General features: G+C 50.0%; 1 protein-coding gene across 1 annotated transcript in view; it reads left to right on the forward strand.

Moving 5' to 3' along the window:
* The first annotated feature begins 444 nt into the window (after window positions 1-444).
* The window catches only part of CACNA1H (calcium voltage-gated channel subunit alpha1 H), a 255,993-nt gene continuing 239,601 nt past the window's right edge, over window positions 445-16,836 (forward strand). Inside the window, 2 exon segments of the mRNA XM_030002143.2 lie at window positions 445-893; window positions 1,162-1,469. Coding sequence (XP_029858003.1) covers window positions 1,177-1,469 — 293 coding nt within the window. The 5' untranslated portion in view covers window positions 445-893; window positions 1,162-1,176.

A 16,836-nucleotide genomic window follows, 5' to 3' on the forward strand; every position in this document is an offset into this window, starting at 1 on the left:
GCGCCTTCCCACGCAGCAGCCCCCCGGTGTGTGTGGGGGGGCTGCATCTGCCCCTTTGGGGGCACACGGCCGCGGGGAACCCGGCGGAGATGGAGCCGCGGCACGGAGCGGGGGACGAACCCGGTGTCCCCGTCCCCCCCCCGGCTTTGCAAAGTCCTTTCCTCCTGCCCTGGGGAGGGGGTCGGTCCACCTCCTCCCCCCCGCCCCACCTTCCACTCGTGACGGTGGCCCCCCGAGAGGGCCTGGGCGACTTGCCCTTCGCCACGAAGCCTGAACAAAGGCAAGGGGGGGGGGGGGGTGCCGCCCTCATGTCCCCCCCCCCAACCCCGGCCCCGACCCCCCGGGGCTGCCCCGGCTCCTCCCGGCTGCCCGCCCCCGCCCTGCCCCGCCGGGCTTCCAGCCCCCTCCGCCTCCGCTTCTCTCCTCCCCTCTCCTCTCCCTCCTCCCCCGGTAAATCCGAAGTTTCCTGTTAAACACGGGCGAAGCTTTGCAAAGAGGCTGCCGAGCTGCCTGCTCGCTCCTTGGGATTACCGTCGGGAGAGGCTCCGCTCCGCTCGGGGAAGAGGCCCCCGCCCCCGCCGCCACCTCTTCTTCCCCTCCTCCTCCTCCTCCTCCTCCTCCTCAGCCCTCCTCCATCCTCCATCCCCGCGGGCGGGCGGGCGCCGCACGCCGAGCTCCCCCCCACACACCCCCCCGGCTGGATTTACGGGGTGCTGGTTGTAGTGGGGGGTGTGTGTGTGTTCGTGTGGGGTTTTGTTGTTTTTTTTTTTTTTATTGGGGGGGGGGGGGGAGAAGAGATCCGCCGCCTCCCGGCGCCCCGATTGCTGCCTGGTCCCATGTGAACTGGAAGGCACGGCTATGCTCCTGGGGACACCGCGCTCCGCCAAACTAAGGTAGGACCCTCCCGCCCCCCCGCGCCCCAATCAATTTTCCATCCTCGAAAAATAAAAAGAAAAAAGCCAGGGGGAGGGGGTGGGGGGAAGACCCAGCTTCCCCGGGGGGGCGGGAGCTGCCGCGCCCGGGAGGAGGCTCGACCCCCATCGCCCGTCTTTGTTATGACTGGAGCGCCGGGACCGAGGTGGGAACCCGCCGGGGGAAGAGGGGAGGGGGTGTCCCGCCGCCCCCCAACCCCCCCTCCGACCCCCTGCCCTTGCCCCGCAGGTCCTGGCCGCTACCATGACTGATGGCGAGAGCCGAGAGCCGCTGCCGCGCCCGGCCGGCGGCGAGGTGCGGGTGCCCATCACCGCGCCGCCCCGCCGCCCCGCCGAGCAGCAGCAGCCGCCGGAGGAGGAGGAGGAGGAGGATGCCGGTTCCGGTCCCGTTGGTTCTCCCTGTCGCGACCCGCCACCCGACCTGGCCTCCGAGGAGGAGGAGCAGGTGCCTTACCCGGCTCTGGCACCCACCGCCTTCTTCTGCCTCAAGCAAACCACCCGGCCGCGCAGCTGGTGCCTCAGGCTGGTCTGTAACCCATATCCTTTCCCCGAGGGACACCGAACCCCCCCCCGGCCGATTGGGACACCCCCCCCCCCCCCCCCAACCACCACCACCCGGGAGCCCTCCCCGTGCCCGGAGCATCCCGTCGGGGCTGTGGGTCCCGGGGGCTCACGGCTCCCTCCAGCACACGGGGGTGTCACGAAGCCTCCGGGGTCCCCAGAGTGTCCCCCCCCGGCTCTGTGCTGTCCTCGGGGAGGGGGATGTGGGGCTTTGCAGGAGCGGGACGGGCAGGGAGCGCATCTCCCCCCCCCCCCCCCCGGTGCTCATCCCACTGGCCTCAGTGGGGGGACACGCACACGCCAAGGTCCCCTCGGTTCCACCAGCATCATCCGACCGTCCGGTGCGGGAGCGAGAGGGACGGGGCAGCAGGACGAGGTGCCCGTCCTTGGCATCGCAGGGCGGTGGAGGATGCTGAGCCGCAGCCCTCCAAGACCCGCAAGAGGGGAGAACCCCCTCGAGTTCACTTATTTCTCGGTGGGGTGGGAAGGAACGAAGTTTAAAGACAGCCTCCTATTTATTTTCGACACGGTGGGGAATTTCAGACAGGCGCTGACCCTCTTGCTGTTTATATAAGAGAGCTCGGGAGTGCATGTGCGCTTTCTCGTCGCAGAAAAATGGAGCGGGTTGGAGTTGGTTTGGGGAAGGCACGTGCCTCGCTCGCCTCGGGTCCCGAAAACTCCCCTTTGCTTTTGTTCTTTTGCAACTTGCAGGCAGGGAAGGAAGAGGATAGTCAAGCCTCTAAATCTCATCCCCCTCCCCTGTGTCCTTTACCCGGTTTATTAATGTTAAATGAAAAAGAGCAGTGTGTTCCTCTCAGTTGTGACATCCAGAAAATTGAATTTTACCCAAAATGCTTGTGTGCAAGCAAGCAGAGAGTTGTCAGTCTGTCTTGATAATCTTCAGAAAGTGAGCTTTTAGCTTTGCTCTGCATGTCAGCTCAGAAGCATTGACATTGTGCAGATAATTAATGCTTTTACCTACCCCTGATACCTGCCTGCAGCTTGCTGCCTATATCCTGCCACTGCTATTAAAAGCATTATTTATTAATATGGTTATTATTGATCTCGCTTCAGTTAACCAAAGAAACCCGTGTGCATCTGAGATCACTGTTTTCCTCAGCAACAACACCAAGTCGAGTGTTGTCGTTCGGAGGAATTGCACAATCCTCCCCAGAATGCTGCCTTGGTCTGTTATTAGGAGAAATACTTGGAGGGAAGACCCACAATTTTTATGGCCTTGGGTCTCCTCTCGTTTGAACTAGGTTTACACGAACTATTGACTTTTCCAGAGATATTTCTGCTTTACACTGTTGTGAGAGGGGAACCGAGCTTTCTATACGCCTGTGGGTGGAAGGCAGAAGTAAACAAGTAAACACAGTGATGCTTTATCCATATCAATATTAACTGTAAATGATGGTTCCATAACAAAAAAGTGATATACCTGGTCCTGGAGGGGCTTGGGGAGGGCACTGCATTCCTGTTACACCTTGGAGTGAGTCAAGACAGATCTCTTAAAAGCAGGTTGTCGTGTTTCCAAACTTTGGGGGCAGGCGGGAGGGAGCAGCCTTCTCCTTTGGCTTTGGTGGGGTCTCGCACTGGGGCGCAATGGTCTGAGTTTGGCATCCCCGAAGCCGGTACCGCCGACAAATTAACCCACAGCGGGAGGAAAACAAAGTGGTGTCGGCACGGAGCAAGGGAGGTTTGTGTAGAAGAGGGTTCAGGTGTGCTCGTGCCATTGGAGGGTGAGGCTGTGCTTTTATTTTGCCTTTCAGCGTGTCTCCTAAGAATTGACAGGAGAGCAAGTTCCTTTACAGAACTTACCCGTCTAACATAATATTAGACGGAAATTGTGATGGTTGGTTAATAGTGAAGCAGAAATTTAATAAAACTACATAAGCCCTGTGTTGTAGCATTATTGCTGTCAGAGCCGGTATGTTTTGACTGTAGCAGAGCAAAGCTCACAACATATCGCAGCAATAAGGATGAGCTCCTTGCTGGGATTTTTTCCCCTTCTCCCGGTCGCCAGCAGTCCCACGCATCGCAGTGAGAATAATCCCTTGGTGTCGACTCTTAAGTTTCTTGGCGAGAGTGCTCGCGTTGCTGGTGGTTGTGATTCCTGAAGCTGCTTAACGAAGCTGCGTTGAGCAACCTCGAAGCGAGGAGGTGTGCGTCTTGCTCAGGAGCTGGTGCTGTGCCTGGTTGGTGCTGGGTGCGTGTCGGACCCCGAGCAGCCGGAGGTCGGGCAGCTCGGGGACAAGTGCCACTGCCACGGAGCTGGGACACTTGGAACGCAGCTAGATGGGGAGACGGCTCGAGGAGGAGTGTGGGTGGATCAGTGCTATCAGGACTGAGATTCCCCGGGTGCCTGTCCCGGGGGAAGAGGAACTTGAAAGAGGAGATGGCAACACAAAGGTGGTTTCTGGCCAGTTGTGCAGTTTTGGTGACTCTTCTGCCCACCCAGAAGCATAGATCCATCAACCACAATAATGAGCTTTACGTTTACATTAAAATCTCCCTCTGTTACAGAAGGAAGGAACATGACTGTGACGTCTCCTAAAATCTGAGTCTGAAGAGCTTCACCAAGGTACTTGCTCACCTGGGAAGCACTAACCCCTTCTGAAAAGCAGGTGCCCTCCTTCAATAGTGCTTTTTCTTGCTGGGGGAGTTGTCCTTTTGCTCTCTTTGGGCTTTATTTTGGGGTCTTGCTCTGGGCCTGTCAATGCCCACGTCCCTCCTCTGCCCGTGCTCACTGAGTGTTTCTCGGTGTGGGAGTGCATCTCCCCCATGGTGTTTCAGCTCTAAAACTTGTGCACGCTCCCCCCCCCACCACCAAGCCGAAAGACTTCACCCCTGCCTGTGTCCCCGGGCTGCGAACAGAGCCGTCCGTCCGTCCAGCATGCCTCAAAAAAGCGAGGGTGTCCCATCCTGCGCATTTGGGGTCCAAATCCTGGTGGGTCCCTGTTGGCTTTTGGGGGTGATCCCGGGGGATGCTCCTGGCAGAGGCAGGGAGCTGCATCCCGCCACGCTATGGGGTTTACACCGCGGACGTGGGCACATCAGCATCCAGAAAACCAAATGCAACCGCAGTTCAGGGAGTGCCATCTAGTACATCTCGCGTGGGGCTCCCGGCAAACCCCTGTCAATCCAGATCGCCTGAACCACAAAAACCGCCCGGCCGCTCCAAATATTTGTCGGTAGCAGAGATAGCCCAGACCTGTGGTCTGGAGCAGGTGGAAATCCTCCGCGGCTGGGCCAAAAGCGTGGTTTGCCTCTGCAGCTTAAGCAGAAGGGGTTACTGCCAGGCTTAGAAATAGCTAAAAAAAGCTGTTGCCTGGTTCTCGGGGGGACAGGTGGGATGGGGATCAGCTTACGGGGCCGGGAGCCTGCCTAGCCGGAGGCACGCATCCGCCCAAAGGGCTGCACATCGGAGAGAAAATGGGGGAGTGGGCAGGCAGATGTAGTAGATGCACGTTTGTGTTTTTAATAGCTGTGCTGCATTTGGGAATGTTAAGAAGAACCTGGAAAAAATCCTGCCCCACCCCCCCGTTTGCATGGTTTTGTATTAGGAAAACCTACAAACTTCTGAATTCTCAAGCGACAGAAAGCAAAAGAGCTGCAAGAAGCTGGTTTTCAGGTGTGGGAGCAATAATCAAAGAGTTGTGTCCATCAAAGTTTAATTAAAGGAGCAGAAAGTGTTCGCACTGGCTCTGGGTCTGATTTTCACGGTTGACTTTTGTCGAGCTGTTTGCTGTGCAGTGCCATTCTTCAGCTTTCTGAAGTGACGGCTCCAGCACAGGAGTCTCCTTCCGAGCTTCAGGATTACCTCCAAACCCAACTTCAACCAGAAAGTCACTTGTACGTGACAGAGCAAATAGCTCGAATATAGTTCTTGTGATACGGGCAATGGTTGAAATTGCATTTTCACTGTCAAGTTGTATTGTATTTTCCCTCTGTTATTACTGATTTACTTTTAAATTGCCTTTTTTAAAAAAGGTATATAATTGGAAGCAAACGTACTTCTTTCTTCAGTCCTGGATCTCCTACGTGGGTTTATTTATAGAGGGCTGTGGGTGGGACTTTGTGTACTCGGTGTGCACGTTGGGTGGTATAGAGCAGGATTTGGGTTTTTGCGATCCTGCGAGGTCCTTTCCTGGCTCTTCCCAAGCGCCGCTGTTAACTGACGGCTCTGCAGAAACACAGAGCTATGCCTGTATCCAGAAGGGTGTTTTCTTTAATATTTTTTTTTGCTGTTGCTAACGTTTTGATCGATGAAGTGTTGAGTCACTTTTTGTCAATCCGTAGACGTCCCTGCACCTTGGCGGGGGGGACGTTTGGGCGCAGCTCCTGGCCCTTGCTGGTTCATGCCCGTGTAACGCAGCGATGGGCTGGGGTGGCAATTGGCAGCCGAGGTGGAGGGGTTGGGAGGAACGCTGGCTTTGTGTCCATCGCCAGTACGTTGCATTGCTGCGAGGGGGTTTACCGTATGACTGGCTGGAGAAACGGGCTGTGACCCGGGACGTAACACGCAGCAGCTATTAAACCTGCTTTCCATCACGGCGCCGAGCGTCAGCTTTGCAGCACGGCTTTGATAAGGCACGAGCAACTTTGCCGGTTATTTCGTGATTCATAAAAACATGCAGTGATTCATTATAGGTTGAATTCTGTGTGCCTTAGTCAGAAAAAACTCTCCCCTGATTTATTTTCTCAAGTGGCTACAGAGCTTGTTGGTGCCAGCTGATTTCTGTGGGACTTGGCTCTGTTCTCCCGTCTGGGTAGAGTCTCTGCGTGCATCAAATCTGTTGGGTTTTTGTTTTGGTTTGGTTTTTGATGAAGTTCTCCTTGCAGCACTCGCTAGTTGCCCTTACAAGCACTTCAGGGCAGACCTAAGGTCCACAATAACATTCTGTGTGTTATTTTCAAGCATCCCTCAGTATAGGTGTCTATAAGTACGCTTGGATGGTGAAAAAATGCATTTAATGTAAAATGCTGGATCTGCTCTGTTTCTAACGCTCTGGTCTTTGCTCCGTCTGCCCGTTCCTCATACTGGGCTAAACTCTCTGCTCGGCAGTGTTACAAATTTTTCTCTGACATGAGGCTTGCAGTTCTCTTCATTCCTTATTGCACAATTGATATGTTCTGGCTCCCACGTCTGTGGGAGCATTGCCGTTTGTGATTTGGGGGGGTTATACTGAAGCGCACGGAGGTGTAGGTATAAGTGACCGGGTCTGGGCTCCCATCAGTTTAACAAACTTTATTTGATTGCTCCATAATAAGCATGTATCAGATTTGAGGAGCTTTATCGGAAAGCCTTTGCTTTTAATCTGTTCTTATTCAGGCTGTATCCTGACAAGTGCAACGGGGAGGGTTTGACCGAATCATAATTTGTCATCTCCGAATATAAATATTGCAGTTAAAATATTTAGCGTGCTGTGGAAAAACCCGTTAACGAATAAATGTATTTCTGGCCTCATCCTGGGAGCTGCTGAGCATCCACGACGCCCACTGAATCTGGTGAGAGGCGCAGGTGCTGTGCACCCAGCAGCATCTCCTGCTGAATGACAAGCAATTAGGAAACATACGGAAGAAAAGTCTTGTAAATTGTAACTTGTCTAAAAATATGTTGTCCACATGTGTTTTAGCTCCTTTCATTTCAGCGTTCTGTGTTGGCTCAATACATCTAATCAACAGTTTAGTCCTGAGTTTTGTCTTTAATACCCACAGAAGCTATCTTTGTTGGCTTGTCGTGGTCCCTGCATCCCTGGCACTGCCAAAAACCCTCGTCTCTGACCTCTGTATTGCACCCTGAATTCCTTAAGCACTGCTCATAGCTTGTACCTCTCTGAAATGCCTTTTATTCCTGTCTTCTAGCCAAACTCGGGAGCATGGATCAGTGTTGGAAATCCCTGTCCTATGGCAAAGCTGCTGTGATATTTAGGAAAAATGTCAGCGTACGCGGCAGCGTGGGCAGGGGGGTGGCTGGTTGCTCAGAGCAAGGTGTTAAGCTCTCTGCAAACTCAAGCAGGCATTAGTTGGTGCTTGGCTCCTGTTTTTGAAATGACTTTTGCGACAAAAAACAGGGTTAGAAAGCTAATTTACGAAAATACTTTCAAAGCGGAAGAGGTTTTGCCGTAGCTTTTTGCAGCAAGGACTGATGGATGGTAATACCTGTATGCGTTCAGAAGTGTGAGTATAGGGAAACCATAAAAAAAAAAGATATGATACTGGGTGCCCAAGAAAGGAAATGTGAAATTGTCCGATGAATTTGACTCATAACAAAAAAAAAAAAGTCCACCTGAGCAAAGTGTACAAAGTAAATCAAAAGTATAAGTAATGAAAATAAAATTAGATCTTTGACTTTAATGAAATACAATATTCAGTAAATAGAATCATGTTTAACCCCTTCTCAGCCCCAGTTCTGGTCAGGCTTGCTGCCTTTCCCTTATCGCCGCTGGCCGTGGTTGGAGCCCGTGATGCCCCGTTCATCTCTGGCCCTGCTGCATTTGTGTTGGGATTCCGAGCTGAGTGTGCAGCTCATCAGAGTTTTAGGGAATTATCTCAGTATTGTCCCAAGTCAGGACTGCAGCAGGTATCTCTGACCAGGTTTAATTCGCAAATGCACTTAGAAAAAATTTGCCTGCCTATTTCTTCCTCACCCCTTAACTTAGTTAGCGCTTTTATTGCTACAAAAGCCAATGGATTCAAAAGTTAACACTCTTGGCATCCATACATCCAAATTTACTACATGTACAGTTTCACTGAAGTTAGTAATTAAAATTATTTCAGGATGTCTTTGTGTGTGCTTTTCCTTTTCTACTGATTTTTTTTTAATTGTTCTGTACTGGATATTCCCTCCAGTGAGAAACTGAGAGACACTAACTTGTTGTGTCAGTTTTTACTAAAGATTACTTGTAATCTCTGCGAAATAGCTACAATTTACTTTTTATTTTCAGACTGTAATTTATAACCCTTCAGAGCAATTAATTTGCTACTTTTCAAGGCATTTACAAGATGCATCCCAGACTCCACTTTGTAAAGTTTTTCCAGTTGCCTTCAGATTTCTCACCTCTCAAATCTGGTGGGAACCAATAAATGCAGTTTCAATTTGCAGTTTGTTTACAAGTTTGGTTTATGTATTGAGTCCATATGTATTTTTCTTCCAGCATGTCTAGATGGCAAATCCCTTAGAAACGTAAAACAATGTATCACAGGAGTTGAACCGCACTTATTAATGGGAGCAGAAGATCAGAGCCTATAGCTAATCTCTTCTTCCTTATGTTACAGATGGATTTTGTGCAGTGTAACCCCAAGTTGGAGATGGATATTTTCTGAATTATCATACAGCTGTCTCTAAGATGCTTTACTGTATTTTAGTGAGTTTTTTTAAAATGCAAAAGTTGTTTTAGATTTAGTCTAATTGTGTTTAAGCTCAGCTTTTCCTTGGCTTCTGTTACTTGGCGTTTTGGGGCTCGGGCTGGCTCCTGCTTACTTGGAAGCAAAACCTCAGCTTTATCTGCCATGCTCTGTCTAAATGACATGTTTGGAGTAACTCCATTAGAGCAGTCGGGATCACATTAGTTTACAGTGAATGAACTCTGAATCATGTTTTTCTCTGTGTGTTTGTGTATTGTTGATTTTTGTTTTGTTTTTAAATTGCTTCTGCAGACAAGAAGCATTGAGCTGCCTACTTACAGAGCTCCGATTAGTATTCCACTGGATTATGCACATAGCTTGTGGTCTGCCATTTCCTTAGGCTGGTGTAAATTGGGAGGAGTCCCAGGGGTACAGCCTTGGCTCCGTGGACCGCACACCCAGAGACACACAGGTGTGTTTTACTTTTATCACACATCATGCTGGGAATTCAACCTGGTTGGGCATCCGACCTGTGCAGCAGCAACCTTTGCCACTAGCGTTAAAACTCATGCAAGAAATATGTTACCTCTGTTTACACAGATGTTTTAAGAGAACTGAGCTCAGATTTTGCCCTTAATTCTTAAGGTAGCATCTGGCATTTGTGTCCAATCCGTTAATCCAGCCGTTGAAGCAGCCTTGTGATTTTAAGTAAGATACACTTTTAACTGAATATTTAGCTGCCTGGCATAGGAGGAGAGTTATTACGTGATCTCCCCTAATAGTTAATTCTAAGATAACTTGGACCAACTTAAAATCATCAGGGTATGCACTGTATTTCTGAACCAGCAATTAGGAGTCATCAGCCTGCACAGAGACAAATTGGAAGTGAATTAGAAGCTGATGAGCTCTGTACAGGGCTTCCAGGGCTGTTCCCAGCCTCCTGCCACAGGGAAATATCAGAGCGGTCACTCTGGAGCTTGCTGGCTGGGCTGGGGGCGGAGGAGGGAAGCTTTGACAAGATGCAGCTGTAAAAGACAATTTTCCTCTTTCTTTCCCTTAATAAAAATCTGTTCTGAGCACTGTACCAGGCAGACTAGTTTGGCAATGGATTAAATGCACAGCTTCGAGATCTAATTTTGCCCGTTTCAATTGACAGATGGAAATTGTGTGCTTTCACAATGCTACTAGTATCTTGCGATTTTGCTCAGAAGCAGTGCCTCCGAAAGCCATCCGGAGAAATAAGATGACTTTGTATGTGTGTACATCTATTTGTGAACGCGGTCGCTTCAGAGGGCGAATTCAAGCTGCGTGACTGCTTCTGGCCCCTTTCCTCCATCCTTGTGGTGCAAAGTTAGAAGAGGATTTGCCTGAATATCTAATATTCTGGTAGATATCTTGCTGCAGAAAGTAAACCACGAGTTATGGTACGGGCCGTTTGGGACATCTGTCACGTTCCAGAAGGCTGAGGAGTCACATTAGCTGGGATGTCGGATGAACGGTACAAACAGGGATGTTTTGGGGGGAACATCCCCCGGGACCCTCACGAAGCTTGGCGTACCCAAGCTCTTTGATCCCCATCGCTCTCCTCTCCGCCCGCGCGTTTGTTTTGATTTTTCTGTTGTTCGATTAAACCCTCTGAGATTTGCGATGGGTACACAGGTATTTGCATAGAGATCTGTTCCTGTCTCAGAGGAGCTGCAGCCCAGGCTGCTTCTTGATGTGGTTAAGGAGAGAAAGCATGAACTGACACCTCCTTCATTGGGGATGACAGAGAGAGGAAAGGACGAAGAGCTCGCTGGCAGACAAAGCAAACCGTGGGTTTTGGTACCACAAATAGAAATTCTTTGGGCTTAGGTTTTGGGCACAGCTGATGGGAAAGCAGAGAACACAGAAATGCAATATTTGTGTGTATGTACTGAATACATGCATGTTTTTATAAATATTTGTGTGTGCCCGTGCTGAAGTTTCTAGCAGAATGGACTTCGCTTTGTTTGCAAAGGAATGAAAACCTGTCTCGTGGAGGTTGATGATAGCAAGCAGGTTTATTCCTTGGTTGGGTTTGTCCATAAGGGTGCTGTCAGACTTGGATGTGCTGATTGAAGTCCTGGGGTGAAATAATGAATCCACGAGGTCTTTGTCATTGCCTTTGGATTTCTACCGGTGGAAGAGTGTAGGGAAGCATCAGTTTGGGTTTGGAAAAGAAACTGAGACCTTGTTCTTCAGCCACATGTTCCAGGTCAGGTAACTTCAATGCCAGCAAAGCTAATGGGTCCAGGAGCAGGATTTAGCCCTAAACACATTGTATATCCCCAACCTTTTATTACCAGGCCCTTTTGTAAGTGTGTTTGTGCAGAGCCTGTAATGATATAATGTACAATGTAATTTTGTTGTTAAATCTCAGCTATTTCGGCATGGTGGGGACTAGGCGGCTTGTAGTGATTGGAACATTATGGCTTATTGAATTTCATAGCCTGGAGGATTGAACAGTACAGAGCAACTCTTGAGGAAGGGAAAAAAGATAAAATGTCACCTATTTCTCCTGAATCTTTTTTTTTTTTCTAGGCTAATATTTAACATACTTGGGCTTCTGGGCATGGGCAGACGGGTGGGAGAGACACCAGTAATGGGAAGCAAATCCTAGGAAGGTTGCTGTCCTGTTAAATAGGCTCCCAAGAAAAGAGATTTGGATCCGTTCCCAAGGGCACTGATAAATGTCATGTCTGTAAATATGCTGGGATTTCCTTCACCTTGCTTCCCGCTAAAGATTTTAATTTCATCTCTATCAACACTGGTAATGGAAGAGCGGAAGTCAGAAGGGCATGCGGTTTCACATGTGGTTGTGGTGTTTTCTCTTTATCGGTGATCCTGAACATTGTTTCTGCAATTTCAAGCTTACGCCAGTGCTGTAAACACTTATATTACAGTCACAACCACTGGCACAGGTCTCCTGGCCACTCCAGTGCAAACCTGCACCTCGCAGGGGTTTATAAGGCAACAGTAAAAATTCACTTGACACTGAATCATGTGTGTCTTACGTGAAGAGAGGCTCGTGAAGGGCCTGATTGACCACCACGGTCTCTTAAGTCTCTTATCAAGGCACAAAGCAAGTGCAGGGTAAGTTCTCGCACATCATTTTGCGGCCGGCTTCCGAGGGCATGGCTCTGCCAGGCAAATGTTGGTTTAGTTTCTGTGTGCTGTTGTCCTTTGCTTTTCTGATGAGGATCAGTAAAATGTTCACTTGTGAGAGTGCCTGTCCATGGGATCTGGAACTTGATTTCATGTAGGCTTTGAAGAGATTTTCCTATTTTTACTAATAAGTATGAACCTGTTCTTCAACTGATAATTTGGTTTTTAAAAGGGGAGCTCTGGGCCTGGTGAAGTGGGGGGTAACTCTGTTGTTGAGTCCAGGGAATTCACAGTTGGGGTCTTGGCCAGCTGCTTTTCTCCCATTGCATAGGCTAGCCCCGTTTTCCTGACCCTGTCTCATGTCACATGTAGGACTCCTGCTCGGATGGCACCATCCCCAACCTACAGCTTGATGCCCCCGTTACGATGAACTGAAATCTTACCCCATTGCTAGAGCAGGGTGTGCCGTGACTGGAAAAAATCAATTGTCAACCATAGCAAAATGGGGGGTCTTCTTAAGGCCATATTTATTCCATTTTTACTTTAAATTTTTTTTTTTTTTTAAAAACATGTCTCATTGAAATTTCCCAAGCCCTGCTGAGTCATGGCTGGTTTCTCTGTAGCTCTGTTACGTTTTTGACAAGTACCTATCAGGCTTTCCCATGTATGTTCATCAAGGGATGGAGCTCGCAGAGCTACTTCTGGTGTGTACGACAATCGATTATGGAGCCCATTTTCCAGTTGCGTTATTAGCATTTGCATCAGGGCAGCACTTAGGCTGAGCCCAGAGCTGCTGCAAGTGCCGCAGATCTCAAAGTAAGAGGCAATCTGGGGCTGAGATTGCTTCAAAGAGAGTGAGTTGGCTTCTTGCGGAAAGCAAGAAGGGAACCACCACGCCAAGAAGCGGTGAGGTGACTTGCAAGGGCTCATGCAGGCAATGAGCGGTGGAGGTGGGGGAGAGGCTGCCACGTGGGTACCTGCAATTCATCCTGTGAAGCATCTTCAAAATAGTTCGTATCCACATGAGCAGAGAACTTCCTCTAAGAAACGGGTACCAGAGATTAGGATTAATTTATAAAGCCATGCAGTGCGTGTGGTCGGTGCTCTCCAGATGCTCCAGAAGAACCTCTGTCGGCTTGAGGAGGGACAGGCAGAGCTTATGGATGAAGGGAAGAGAATAACTTCAGCTAAACGGTGTAAAGCTTTGGATGCTAGGTGGACATCAGCAGTCCCATCTTGCTGTGAGTTTATCTGGTATTTTACTGTTGCTGCTTATCTGAGACCGGTTTTTGCACATGGGCCCGGAGCTTTCACCACAGAAAGGTGGCAGTTTCCTATTGCGCTTGTGTGTTCCTGTGGTCCCGTTGCGACCTAGCGGGACTGTTCATTTCGGTAAGGGCTGTGGAGTTTGCCCTTAAGCGAGACAAGAGGGATCAGTTAGGCAAAATCAATCCCCTGCCTGCTCCGTATCACTTTGTCCTGATAAGCTGTCAGTTTAGCTCTAAATGCTGTGTTTGAAAGCACATCTCTGCTCTCCAGGATGGGTCAATGTCAGCAGCAGTATTAGTTGAAGGATGGATTTAAGCCACCAGCTCATCACAAGAAAGGGGAGCTACATCTGAGGCATCATTTCCTGGCAGCCTGTGATCTTTCATAGGTTGGAGAGAAATTCAGTAGGATAAAATATCCTCGGCTACCTCCAAGTCTGTCCTGTAGTTTAATGTCAGTCCTAACAGCGGGTTGTAGCAGCGAGGAGCTGGAGGTGGAGATGCGGTTGGGTGGGATGGAGCTGGTCTCTCACCAGCCAGGTGCGGTCTGACCTGTTGTCGTGGTTTAAGCCCAGCCGGCAGCTCAGCCCCACGCAGCCCCTCGCTCACTCCCCCCCGGTGGGATGGGGAGAGAATCAGAAGGGTAAAAGTGAGTAAACTCGTGGGTTGAGATAAAGACAGTTTAATAGGTAAAGCAAAAGCCACGCACGCAAGCAAAGCAAAACAAGGAATGCGTTCCCGCTTCCCATGGGCAGGCAGGCGTTCAGCCATCTGCAGGAAAGCAGGGCTCCATCATGTGTAATGGTGACTTGGGAAGACAAACGGCATCACTCCGAACATACCCCCTTCCTTCTTCTTCCCCCAGCTTTCTGTACTGAGCGTGGTGTCGTATGGTCTGGAATATCCCTTGGGTCAGTTGGGGTCAGCTGTCCCAGCTGTGCCCCCCCAGCCTGCCCACTGGTGGGGTGGGGTGAGAAGCAGAAAAGGCCTTGGCTCTGTGTAAGCACTGCTCAGCAGTATGTATTATCAACACTGTTTTCAGCACAAATCCAAAACATAGCCCCATGCTAGCTACTATGAAGAAAATTAACTCTATCCTAGCCAAAACTAGCACACCTGTGTCCCAGTGCTCCATCAGTGCGAAGAAAGAGGGACTGTGAGGGGGATCCCCACGTCCTTCTGCAACTTCTGCTCAGGGAAGAGCCAAGGGCAAACAAGGCACAAGTGATCCCCTGGAGACAGTGGAGCTGCAGGAATAATGTCAAGGGGTCACGTAAGGACCAAGTTCAAGCTGGCCTTAACCCTGCGTTTCCTGGCTTTGCCTGATGGAAGCCAGACCCGTTGCCTTGTTTGAACACCGGCTTTGCGGCAGGGGTGATGGATTGCAGTGTGAGCTTTACCACCCTTCATCGCTGCTTCCTCTGCTCTTTTGGCCCGTTGTGTTCAGTTCAGTCAGAGTTGATTATAAATAACTTCAGATAGCAAGCTGAAATATCCCGGGCTCGCTTTTTTTTTTTCTTGGCAGTTGCAGAGCATGAATCGGCTTCAAGGCAACTGAGGTATTTTAACGTAACATTTACAGCCCATATCTATACAAAATGTGACTTGTGTTTATAGAAGTGTGCCTTTAACAGTCTGTTATCAAAACATATGGGACTGTACAGTTGGATGCTGGGGTTCCTCTGAAGCATTCCCCAGACAATACAGTTCCACATTAGATTGTCTTATGATGTCTGTAGACTTAACCGAGTCTGTTGTTCTGCACGCACAGTTGTGCGTCTTCCCTGTCTGGCCTGCGGCACTCGCTTCGCCTCCTCCGAGCTCCTTCCGAGAGCCCTTTGAAACTCCCTTATCGCCGAGTCCTCCCTTCGCCCGTGCGTGTCCTTGGCAGGCAAGGCAATGTCACGATGCAGAAGAGCACATCGTGCAAAACAGGATAAGGTATCAACAAAACGGAGTGATGGGCTGACAGGGCAGTATGTTTGGGAGCAGGCAGTAGTGAACAAGTCCTGAGAAGCGGGGCTTGAATTTTTCCCTGTTGCAGATCTCGTGGAGGTCTCGTGTCAGAACAATCGCTCCTTGTTTGCACGACGGTGCCCTAGCCAGAAGCTGGGGTCACGCCGGGCTCCCCATCGTCGGACCACGAGACAGGGAGATGCGTCCTCCCCCAGAGATGTTAGTGCATCAAGGAATGCGTTTGGCCCCGGCAGCGTGTCCTGATCCAATCTCACGTTGGATGCTGTCCAGGTTTTCTGCAACTTCAAATGGCTCTTGGTGCAATCCATTACCAAACAACCGTTATTTCGCCTGCCGTAGAGAGGGGACCAGACGTCCACTAGATGCTCTCTGCCTTAAAACGCCTGGACCGGCATCCTTAAAAAGGCACACGGTCCCATTGTGTTTAACAGGGCTGCCAAGAAGAGCAAGATCTATCGGGCTCTGCGCCGCTGTTGTGTCCCGTGGTGTTGCTTTCTCTGGTACGCTGTGACGTGCTGCCCTTTCTGGAGGTCTGGAGAGCTGAGAGCCTTCCAAAAGCTTCAGTTTCTCATTCAGAGCCCGTCCGAGCTTCCATCTCGAGCTGCTTTAGTCTGTAAATTGGAAAGAAAGTTTGAGCAAAAATTGGCCTTCCCATGGAAGTTCTTGTCCTCTCCAGCCCATAAATTTTAATGGGAACTGGGCATGCTGAATCTCTAGGCAGCTGTGCAGATCTCAGCCTCTTCTGAAATGAATCACACTTACTCAGGCCTGAAGAAAGCTCCTCATTTATCCAGGTGTCTGAGATGGCCCTTAATGCTTGGGTTTATATCCTGTGCCTGTTTGATAAAAGTAGGACTGATCCATTTATTTCAAGATATGCTTGCAAGGGCTGTGGGGAGTTCAGGATGGTAATACTGTGTCTGAGCAGTATTGACTAAATTAACTAATAAAGTCATCTGGCTGTTGGCAGGGTCTGGTTTGCCTTTCTGGTGAGTGTAAGGGCTTTGGTTTATCCAAGTTCACAAGCTGGTGGCCCAGGTCATGCTGCAGATCCCAGGACAGACCCAGCAGCTCCTACCAGCCTTTGGAAGGGCTGATAATGGGTGACTCTCCTGACCTGCCACTTTTGGACCCAAATCCCTTGGGCCTGATGGGACTACGTGGCCCCTCGGGTGCCCCAGTTCCCTAGCAATGCTTCTTGGGCATCAGGGAGACAGCGGCTTGCTCACAGCACTTCAAAAGTAGAGATGTATGGCTCTTGTGTTTGCTTGGTGTCTGAGCATCGCCCACCTTGATCTTGTATCTTCTTCCAGTGCTGAGCCTGGATAACCTCTCCCACCAGTGACAGCTTCTCGGGAGCTGCCTGTCCCCTAGATGTCAAACCTCTGCTGCAAAAGGGGTGCTGCAGCTTGGAGGGAAGGTTGCAACCACAGATGACGCGTAGGGAGCAAAATGGGATTCGAAGTCTGACACAGGCGGACATCCACCGATTACCTCACTGCCCATCTGGGGAAAGTGTGGGATTTCAGCTGGCTTTCCCTGTTGACATATTTCAAATTAAAGCAGGGTGGGAAAGGAATGCTTTTTTTTTTTTTTTTTTTTTCCTGGAAGTATATGAATTA

The sequence above is a fragment of the Aquila chrysaetos genome, chromosome 25 (assembly GCF_900496995.4).
Source record: "Aquila chrysaetos chrysaetos chromosome 25, bAquChr1.4, whole genome shotgun sequence".
Taxonomy (NCBI): domain Eukaryota; kingdom Metazoa; phylum Chordata; class Aves; order Accipitriformes; family Accipitridae; genus Aquila; species Aquila chrysaetos.